At 51.1% G+C, this 10,664-nt stretch overlaps 1 protein-coding gene across 1 annotated transcript; it reads left to right on the plus strand.

The window, feature by feature from the left end:
* The first annotated feature begins 4,094 nt into the window (after window positions 1–4,094).
* Window positions 4,095–10,052, plus strand: LOC119091742 (ras-like GTP-binding protein Rho1). Its single transcript, XM_037214601.1, has 5 exons — window positions 4,095–4,174; window positions 6,989–7,149; window positions 8,054–8,254; window positions 8,657–8,839; window positions 9,142–10,052. The coding sequence occupies exons 2-5, from the start codon at window positions 6,994–6,996 to the stop codon at window positions 9,178–9,180; spliced, it is 579 nt and encodes a 192-aa protein (XP_037070496.1). The 5' UTR covers window positions 4,095–4,174; window positions 6,989–6,993; the 3' UTR covers window positions 9,181–10,052.
* Window positions 10,053–10,664: the final 612 nt, after the last annotated feature.

Consider the following 10,664-nt stretch of genomic DNA (forward strand, 5'->3'; position numbering starts at 1 on the left):
TCCACGCGAACTGGTTACCGCCTTCGCCCGTCAAACGCTCTTCTTCCCCACGCCGGGCACAACCGTCTGTTCATGACGTGGCGCCTCCAACAAAACTTGCACAGGCGAGAGGGGCCTGACAGCATAGCACAGCCCTCCTCCGCGGCTGCGGTGACGGGGCTACTGTTCTACGCCCATCGCCATAACACTGTGTCTTGCTGTCTCTTCGGCGAGGGAAATGGCCATTACGAAGGCGAGCGTGAGCTCAGACTTTTCAGAAGCGCTTGTTGCACCCGACGTTCTCGTACTCCCAAGCCGAGTCGATCCCTGATCATCCTGTCTCCATCGGGAAAGCCGGGGACCTCAGTGAGGACACAAACTGCTGTCACGTTCCTCCAGGCTGCTGGTTGTGACTGTAGAAATGATGACGTTTTATTGTCGCATTTTGTTGCGGAACGCAGAACGTCTCGAACAGTTTGAACAACAGCGGCTAGACCATCCGCTCCCTGCAAGTCAGGAAAACGAGATGCGACTTCCTGTACTCCCCTTCCCGCACAGTAAAGCTATTTGCACTACCGGCGGCTTCTTTGAAATCTCGGATGCCATGGTGTAATAAGCCCACTCGGACACCATTACCGCCATTCAGAGGTCAAAGATGGCACCGAAGCGTTAAATTCACGCAACGGGCAAAAATTCGGGTTCGTGGCTATTCTGACACCACGAAACATTCAGCTTGCATTGCCGTATTCCGCGATGAGCGAGTAGCAATAATAAATGCAAGCAGTCTTCGTATTCGTACATTTCAACTCCGTATCTATTTAGGAACAGGGCGCGTAGCTCAGCGCCTCAACCCCGAACGCTCAACCTCCCCCACCCTTCCGTGCACGTGGGCTCGCCGCTCTCTTATACAACGCCGCCGGTTGATGCTGCCACCTGGCCGGCCAGTCATCGCAATCAATAGTTACGTCATAACCCACGAGATGTCCCCAGGTCACAAGCCAAGCCAAGCGCGCAAGACACATTGTTGCAGGGGCCCCGACCAATACACAGCGCGGACCTTCGTCTCTGCTGCTCGTGAGCCTAGGGGCGCAGGTACAGCGTAGGGTTTTATGCCTTCCCGTAGGTCTCGAGGAGTCGAAAGGCTCCTGGGCAGAAGATAATTGTCCGACTGAGGTGCACTAAGAGCCCCAAGGGCTGAGGTCATATTAACGAAACCCGGTCATGCTGATAGAGGTCCTTGAATTCCATTTAGAGGCCCTCCCGCAGCAAGCTTCCCCAGACACAATTTGAGGGGCCCTTTGCGGACCAGAGTCTGCAAAGGCCAAATAGTCGGCACCGTATCATCAGGAGGCAGGATATCGCGAATGGCAGGCTTAAGGGATGTATTTGCAACGCATTAAGAATGTTTGTTCGTTGCGATCGTGACAATGACCGCGCATGGAAGCACTATTATTTACGTTTAAACGCACTACGCGGACTTCTAAAATAGAACCTGCAAACAACGCCGTTTGTAACACATAATACGCATTTTCATGAAAATGGCACTAGTCCAGAGCACGTAAATTGGATTGATTATAATAACCCCTGCTGCACCAAACCTTCCTCATTGCGATTAAGCAAAGGAAACTATAAAACGCGGTAGCCAAATAGTATACGTGACGTCATACAAAATCTTTGTTGTTCGGGTCGCTACGCGTGCCAAAAGTCGCCGATTCTATGTTGTGGGGGTCTGCATCTGCCAGGAAGCCCACAGTGCCCAACAGGGGATCACATGTCTGCTATGGTGCGTAACTCCAAGTCGCTCAGACCGCCATTTCAGGAATTAGTGGCCTGAATGAGGTGCGGGGCCGCCTGAACGGTACTTCGGCCGCGCAGCACGCCCACACGGGTCAATGGCCTCGACCCCTTTTCTGGGCAGGCCTCCGCACACAAGGCCAGTGATCACTGTTCCAATAAGCCAGGTTCAGATCCCCTCCCCCAGCCTTTCGACCCGCAGCTCCGGCTCCCATGCTTCGCTATGGCATTTGGTGGCAGCGGTGGGATAAAAAGTAATACCTCTGAGTGGAGTGATGCCATTACCCATGATGCGTCCTTATACGGACCGGTCCCGTGAGCGGTTCCCTTATGTGATTTATAGAGGAGGTACGATCCAGCAATTTCTGCATAACAAAACACGTAGATTCTTCATTGCAGTATGGCAAATCGTGTTTTACCTCGTCGCGATGTGGCCGTTTGCGAATAATCCACTACCCAGCGTAGTTGACACATGCGCAGAGAACAGCAATGTTTTGCGTTTCCAATTGGTCTCTCCGTGAGCTATGCCGTAAATTGCTTTGAAGAATTGAAAGATTTATGATGGTTACGTAGTGTTCGATTAAACGGTGTGTTAGCCATACCGTGATCGCGCAATTGAGGTCTCTAAGATTTAGAATGAGTAAGTCGAATTTGGGAGCACAAGGCGTGAGCCATGTCGTTAGATGACGTAAAATCATTCAGCATGGTTTCGTTTTGTACAAAATACATTTTACTTTTTCTTTGTTCCGATACAGATTTTCATATCACAAATACCATGACGGAGAATATTTCAGAGGAAGAAGGGCTTACTCAGACTTGTGTTTGCATTAAAATCCAGTCCCGCCAAAGCTTACAAGTTGAGCTGAAAAAGACATGGCATAATTTGAATCAAATTCGTTGAGATGGAAGTCCACCCACAAAGTCAAATCTCATTCTCGTCACGTCATTTATCTTTGTCAACCTAGCAACCATACCTCAGTGGAAATTGTAATCAGTGTATCGGAGCGTGAGCGTGGTGAGTAAGGTTATATTTTCACAAAATGGGTGTGGGGGGGGGGGGGGCTGAGCAGTGAGATATCGTGCAACTCACCTGCACAATACCCCAACAAATGGCTGGAGGCAATCCAACTGAATAGGTAAGTACACCTCTGGTGGTGAGCAAATGACCTAAGCCGGCTACACCCTAAAAATATATCTACGTCGCCGTGTATCATTCCATAAATGTCCGGAGCGTGTGTAGCAATTTCAAAACGCTCACAGGCCGTATACATGACGTGGCCTATCACATCGTGATGTGGACGCATTAGACAGCTAATGGCCAGTTTCGAGATCGGACCTAGCATAAATCTCACCGTGCTACCATGCCGTACCGTGTTCGCTAACGTGCTGCCCCTCGATGAACCAGCTGCCTCAGGCCATCACTGAGCGGCCGACGGTGTCCGCGTTTCGTGCGCCGCTAAGAGGACTGGAGGCCTGACAACCGCTCGCGTTGTGCTTGTTTGTATTGGCCCTTCGCAAATGCTGCACTGACTTTTAATTACAATGTTTATGTGCCTGTGCACCGTTCCTACAACTGCCGTCCCTATTTCATCCTCATGCATGTTTGCCTTACTTCGTGACCCCTTATTTCAAACCTTATGCAATATGACGGCAATACTGAAAAGCCATACTGCATGAATAAATTAGGGGTTCAATACAATACATTTTATCATTCTGGGCATTGGGAGTCGATGGGTGGGATGGAATGTAACAAATGAAATGATATGCAATGGGATATAGTTATGGCATGGGCATTTGGGTATGCCGGTGAAATTCCTCAGACATAATGACAAATGGAACCGGTCATTGGCAATATATTGGCGAAATATTGGAAGCTCGGGTTCCGAAACCAGATACGTTGAGTCCATACTTGTTGTTCATATATTGCTTGGTCTGCTCGAATCACTGCAGCATCGAAGTAACTGACAATTGATAGTGCAATGTGGAACTGTGGGCGTAGTTATGCCATGAAATAAGACGAAGATGGCGAAAGATCTCACGCTGAGTCGAATGGCCCCTTTCATGTCATTGCACCAATCAGAGTTTGACTTGCTTGGAAAAGCTACGTATCACGGCAATAGGACGATGATAACCGGCCAGTGTCTGACTTAAAAGGACTGTCTTTCAAAAACTGACTGGAAAAGCCACAATGACCTAATTTCCTACCGAACGACTGTCGCACTTTTTAAAAACGTTGCCCAAGTTTCTGGTTTGTCTGATTCTCTGCCATCGGCTGTGGAATATGCATTCATTGTCAGGTAACATGACCTATACTGCCATCTGTCGAGCGATTTTGAGGTGTGGTCATCAGCGCCTGCCATATTGGATTTTGTCCGGTGGGCGAGTTTTTGGGCGGACTAAGGTACGCATGGGGAAGTGTTTTGTTCCGTGGAAGTTTTCATGGATTTTGATATCTGCTTGGTGTTATCAAGTTCTGCCATTGTTTTCTGGGATGTTGTATAAAGTCCAGAGAAGGTGGAAAACATTGCGTCGTGTTTGTCCAAGATGAATCATTGTAGATGCAACCAATGAAAATAGTTATTTGCTGTCGTCTTGCACATATTGTGTCTGTTTATTGTGCGTGTTGACTTAAAAAAGACGACTGTTTCATACCTGGGTCCTTTTGAGCTGTAGTGCAATGTTTGAGAATTGATGTTAACAGGTCATTGGCAGTGGTCCAACCTCACCTTTGTGCACTGACAGCAAAATAAAGATTGGGTGAAAGTTGACACATAGTTGTCAGCCCTTCTTGTACATTAACTGAATAATTTCCAGGAGGCTTCAAATGTCATTAGCTTCCTTTAGTGATGTTGCCTTGACTTATCAAGTTCACAGTTTGAGTACTGCAAAGATAAGGTTATAATGTAAGTTGTCCAGCCATACCAGGCATGCATGAATGCCTTTTCTGAGGGACACCATGGTGGATGAGGCAGTGATTGGCAGATTGGCAGATGTGTGGAGCCTTCCAGCGATTGGTCCCAGCGGACAGCAGTGTCAACTGCTAGGTTGCTTATTGGTTGGGATGTGTGGTGTACCAAGTGTATCAGAGTTTGGGCGAAGTTAATGGATAGGTGACAAGTTGATCATTGGCAGTTGCCAGATTTATCAGCTTTCAGCTTGGACTCTGGCTTATTTTTGTCTTGCAAAAGTCTTTTACTATGCTTGTTCAAGCTGTGTTGTTAATTAATTTATAATAGTGGCTATTTGATTTCAGTTGGTATTGGTAATAATTTGATGATTATTAGTTCTTATGTGGCAATTTTTCATTATGAGTCTGTTTCTCCCTATCATTGATATTTCATTTGTTAACCTTTGGTCTGTTGACCTTTTTGATTTGGTCTGACATTGATCTTTGATGCAGGATAGACCTTAATGTGGTAGTGCTGAAGTAACAACTTTCTAGGTTTTAAGTTAGGTTCTAAGTTAGGTTCTAAGTTGGGTTCATTCACCATCAATTTATAGGACTGTTTGACCATTAACATGCTGAACCAACAAGCTGATTCTTGTGTAATGAAGGTTCACTCATTGCATGGAATGTAATAGATGACTTTTTGAAACTAGAGTGCTTAGAGGCCTGTCTTCTGGCTGCTGATGATATAATTGAGACAGTAAAAATGGAAATTCAGTACCAGTGGCATATTCACATTAGGAAAAAGCTATGTGGCATCAACAGAAGTATCAGGGCTGCAGACCAAGGCGGCAGGCATAGCTGTACAACTTATGAATGTCTCTTTTTTAACAACTTATTGTGATTCATACAGCAGTATCATGATGCATCTTTTATATGATTCTGGAAGTTAGAAACACAGGTCTAGTTGTCCACTGCTGAAAATAAATATTTTCTGGCAAAAAACTAAAGCTGGTGTAAAGAAAAGCAGAAAAAGTTGAAAATAAAGATCTGCAGACTGGAACACAAAATGGACCAACCACAATTACATATAAAAGCACATGTGATAGGGATGTGCACTGCACCTTGGAAACAAAAGCTGGCTTCACACCATGTGGTGATATCCTATTTTGCTCAATGTTCTGGTCTCTTAATGACTGGGAGATGTAGTGTTTGTCTCATATTACCATGGAGGTACAGTTCCCACATGATGGACCAACCTCAAAACATTCAAAGACAGTATAGGACATTTTGTTACAGACATATGGTGCATTTCCATGGCATGTTAAAAAATTGTACAGTGCTCATTATGCATTTAACAGGCTGTGCTCAGATAGGACTCTGACCCCAGTTTGACTTTAAAATAGTATTTTTCCCATTAGATATTCCAAGAATCAGGTCCACTTGTGTGATATGTGTGTCAAATGTGATGCCTTTTGTAATCTTTAATCTTCAATGACCATTACTTGGAGGGTGCAATAAGTGACAGAGAAACTGCTGGTGGGCCCTTGACATGGTGTTCAGCATTGTGGTTTGCATGTTGGGTTGTGTCTAACTGCAGCAGTCCCCAGATGCAATGGGCTATCAGGCAGAAAAAACTGACACTCAGGAAGTACAGAATGCAGGTTGCACCACCAGTCATGTATACCTCTGCATGACTGTTTTAAGGTTTTGTGTATGTTGAATGCTGGCAGCACCAAGCAGAAATCACATTGGTTCGAAGTGGGGGGGGGGGGGGGGGGGGGGCATAATGTAACCATTCATATGCATGCAGCCAAATAGCCACTGAAGCACTCACATGTCCTGTACACATGTGTTTTCATATGTAATTGTAGGTATCCATTTTTTGTTCCAACTTGCAGTTCTTTATCATAGTTATTTTTCTACTTTTCCTCAATGGGCATGAGGTATCAGCTGACATCTTGTACCAACTTGGCCTTAACAGATAAGCTAGCAAGGATTGCCCTGAAGGGATCAGACTGATGTGTATGCCTGCACCATTGGCCTGACATTGCAGCAGCCAGGCCCAGTCTGGTTTAGTTTACCATGGGACTGTTAGGTGTGACAGGCTGTTTATGGCAAGCCCGCGGCCGTTGGGTTCGGCGGCCGCGTGCACCGCAGTGAGGCGCCCACTTGCCGCGCCCGGCGCCGGGGACACTGGGCGCGGCACCACACGGCCTCTGAGCACTCCGCGCTGCGACACGGCGCGAGGATCGGGGCTACCGCGGCCGCGTGACCGCCGGTCGGCAGCGGCCGGCTCGTTGACCGGGCTGCCCGCGTGTCCTGCAGAGTTCATGGCGGCCATCCGGAAGAAGCTGGTGATCGTGGGCGATGGCGCCTGCGGCAAGACCTGCCTGCTGATCGTTTTCAGCAAGGACCAGTTCCCCGAGGTGTACGTGCCCACCGTCTTCGAGAACTATGTGGCAGACATCGAGGTCGATGGCAAACAGGTGGGCCGTAGAACTCGGCGGACGCGGATCGGTCGACCCGGGCGATCGCCGCAGACGCGGGATTGGTGCAATGCGTTATGTCAAAAGAGAAAAGATGGAAAGGCAAGGTGCAGGTTTCAGGGTAAGCACACTTGGTTGTACCACTGTAACCAGTGTTTCCGTGTTAGGTCACTGGGTGGTAGGGATGCTGCTATTGTCCGCGTGCTATCACACCCCCCAGCTGGGGGTTTATCACTTGTTGCCCTCGCCTGACTGCAAATCGGCCAATCAGCATTACACTCGGCGGCGGTATACCACCATCTAGGTGACTCAGGTTTGACATTGGCTTGGTAGGTCAGATGTCCATTTGGTGTCAAAGTGGCGGACTAGCGTCTACGAACTACGAGGGAAGACCGCCGGAGAGCTAGTATTCTGGTGCTGTAAACTTATATTTACATCCTGCTCACGCTTCTGGATAAACTTTGGAATGCTGGCTATAACTGCAATAAATTTGGAGGATCGACTAAAAAATTGTGCATGGAAAATCTGCTCCCCGAAATAGACTTGAGGTCCATGTGTGTTTATAAATCGAAATTTTGAAGCATGGCTCTTTGCGGCATCGTCGTTTAAGCTCGCCCTTCGTCCGCCATGTGGTGTTAGCTGCGAAACTGGCGGCATATGAAAACTGCAATACCGAGCGTCGGCTTTATTGCGCTCAAAGATCGGCTTGGAGGACTAAAAAAATGTACAAATAGCCTGTGTGCTGTGGTCCCTTCTTTTCTACATGGTTAAAACGCCTTTTAAGACACACTTGAAAAGTCAGTCACCTTTGTCCCCATCGGACATATGACCATCCACTTGAGCCTTTGATTTTGTGCTGTGGCCCTGTTTCGACGTGCGGTGGTAACGGCGCCAGTGCTGGCAGGTGGAGCTGGCGCTGTGGGACACGGCCGGCCAGGAGGACTATGACCGGCTGCGGCCGCTCTCGTACCCGGACACGGATGTCATTCTCATGTGCTTCTCCATCGACTCACCCGACTCACTGGAGAACATCCCCGAGAAGTGGACGCCCGAGGTCAAACATTTCTGCCCGAACGTGCCCATCATCTTGGTTGGCAACAAGAAGGTGGGTGTGCCGGCCAGCCAGCCGCCCAGTGAACGGCGAGTGGCGCGGCCCGCCGCCCTCGGCCTTTCTCCGCACCGCGCCAACTGGTGTTGCAAACGCGCAGGCTCAAAGCGGCCATTGGCTGGCTCTGTTTACGGCGTTTAGGTCCTGATGAGACCGCAGTAGACACAGTGCTGTTGAGAACTTGGCCCAATGTTCTCTTTGAAGTGTTGTTGGTGGTGCGATTGATAACTTTGCGTTCAATGTTGTGCAGTACTGACTTTTGTATTAGTCATTCGCAGAACAAGTTCGCATGTTTTTTGGTGGTGCCAGCGACGCTGCATTTTCACTCTGTACTAGCCGGGATATGACGCTCGTGTGTCTGCTTCCGACTGGTGACCCCGCGTCTGGCCGCGGCCGCAGGACCTGCGCAACGACCCGAACACCATGAAGGAGCTGAGCAAGATGAAGCAGGAGCCCGTGCGACCGGAGGAAGGTCGCGCCATGGCTGAGAAGATCAACGCCTTCGCTTATTTGGAGTGTTCGGCCAAGAGCAAGGAGGGCGTGCGGGAGGTGTTCGAGACGGCCACGCGGGCCGCGTTACAGGTATGGCACGGCTGGCTGCCTCCCGCGGTGCGGGTGTCTGTGACCTGTGTGATGCGTGTAGCGTTTCAGCCGTCTGGTGCACCGGCATCAGACGACATTCGGTATGGTCTCCGCGTGGGGTCATTATTTCGCGGGGGACTGTTTACATGTTGGGCCTCTTGGCACTGCTCCAAAGAATCAGCCAGCCAACAGTCCGTGTATTGACGTCAGTGCCTCAGATTGTAGAAATACTACTCTGTATGGACTGTGGTACTAGGCATTGTGAATTTTATGTATTCACTGATTGGGCCTTGCTTCCACAGGTCAAGAAGAAGAAGAAACCCAGGTGTAGGCTGTTGTAATGGGCGCCACTGCCAGGTGTGAGGGCGGTCTCTGGTGGGCGCCTCCGAGCGTCAGCGCGTGTCCCGCCCCGCTCCGCCCGCTCTCTCTGCCGTGCTTCAGCCGGCCGGCTGCCGCCCGGCGCCGCGGACCTCTGTTTACCCGTATATACGTGTCCGTAATCGGTGTGCGTGCGTGCGAGTGCGAGTGTGGAGCCGACCGCCGGTCGGCCGTCTGTCTGCCGGCGTGGGCAGCGGCGGCCCGACCGGCCGTCTGTTTGCCGGCATAGGCTGTCTGCCGGCGTGGGCAGCGGCGGCCCGACCGGCCGTCTGTCTGCCGGTGTTGGCAGCAGCGGCCCGACCGGCCGTCTGTTTGCCGGCATGGGCTGTCTGCCGGCGTGGGCAGCGGCGGCCCGACCGGCCGTCTGTCTGCCGGTGTCGGCAGCGGCGGCCCGACCGGCCGTCTGTCTGCTGGTGTTGGCAGCAGCGGCCCGACCGGCCGTCTGTTTGCCGGCATGGGCTGTCTGCCGGCGTGGGCAGCGGCGGCCCGACCGGCCGTCTGTCTGCCGGTGTTGGTAGCAGCGGCCCGACCGGCCGTCCGTTTGCCGGCATGGGCTGTCTGCCGGCGTGGGCAGCGGCGGCCCGACCGGCCGTCTGTCTGCCGGTGTAGGCAGTAGCGGCCCGACCGGCCGTCTGTCTGCCGGCGTCGGCAGCGGCCGCCCGGCAACGGCCCGGCCGGCGGGTACGTCGATCGGTGGCATTGTGTATTGATTATGCTTAGTAGCTGTGGCTATTATTTTGGTTGTAGCATGCGTATGAGTCACAATTGTAATGAAAATAAGGATGTTTTGATATTTCCATGGATCCTTCGTACCAATAAATTTATTTAAAATGGACCATGTTTTTATGACCATAGCCATGACTACGATTAAAGGAAAATGAACTGTGGTTAAGTATCACATAACCTGGCAGCTTGTGGTACTTCTGAAAATTCAAAGTTGATTTTGGCACGGCGTAGCTGGTTATGTCGGTCCGCCTTGCGGTGCTGGGGAATGACGTCGCTCGGTCCCATGTTTTTGTCCTCGGACGGCCGCGTATGTGACGGACTGTGACCACAGCGTGGCCGCGGTCTGGGCGGGGCCGGCCGTGACTCGGCCGCTGACGTCAGCACTGAGTCACGGCCCGGGCCGGATGCGGGCGCGGCCTCTGGACCGGTGATCTACCGCCCCCGGGCCGGTCGCACCCCACAGTCTCGATGTGGTCGCGTGTGGACGCTGTGATGCGACGTGTCTCCGCTCGGCGACCGGTGCTCCCTGAGCTCGGGTTCGCCGCCCGCGCCCCACCCAGCAGCGCTGCCGTTGCGCATGGAATTCCTGACGCGTTCCGGCCCCGGCGGCGTCGAGGCCTGACTACGGCCGTCTGACGCCAGATAGCACTGGAAGGTGACGCTATAGGTGGCGCGACCATCGCGTGGTAGGGGGCCATGCTGGGCTCCACCGAACTGCCTG

The sequence above is a fragment of the Pollicipes pollicipes genome, unplaced genomic scaffold (genome assembly GCF_011947565.3).
Source record: "Pollicipes pollicipes isolate AB1234 unplaced genomic scaffold, Ppol_2.1 Scaffold_3447;HRSCAF=4054_pilon_pilon_pilon, whole genome shotgun sequence".
In the NCBI taxonomy this organism is placed as follows: domain Eukaryota; kingdom Metazoa; phylum Arthropoda; class Thecostraca; order Pollicipedomorpha; family Pollicipedidae; genus Pollicipes; species Pollicipes pollicipes.

Bases quoted from the DNA above. Each gene is read 5' to 3' on its own strand.
- LOC119091742 (XM_037214601.1), top strand. From the start codon at position 6,994: ATGGCGGCCATCCGGAAGAAGCTGGTGATCGTGGGCGATGGCGCCTGC. The intron at 8,255-8,656 runs GTGGGTGTGCCG...CCGCGGCCGCAG, and splicing joins TCTTGGTTGGCAACAAGAAG to GACCTGCGCAACGACCCGAA. The intron at 8,840-9,141 runs GTATGGCACGGC...TTGCTTCCACAG, and splicing joins CCACGCGGGCCGCGTTACAG to GTCAAGAAGAAGAAGAAACC.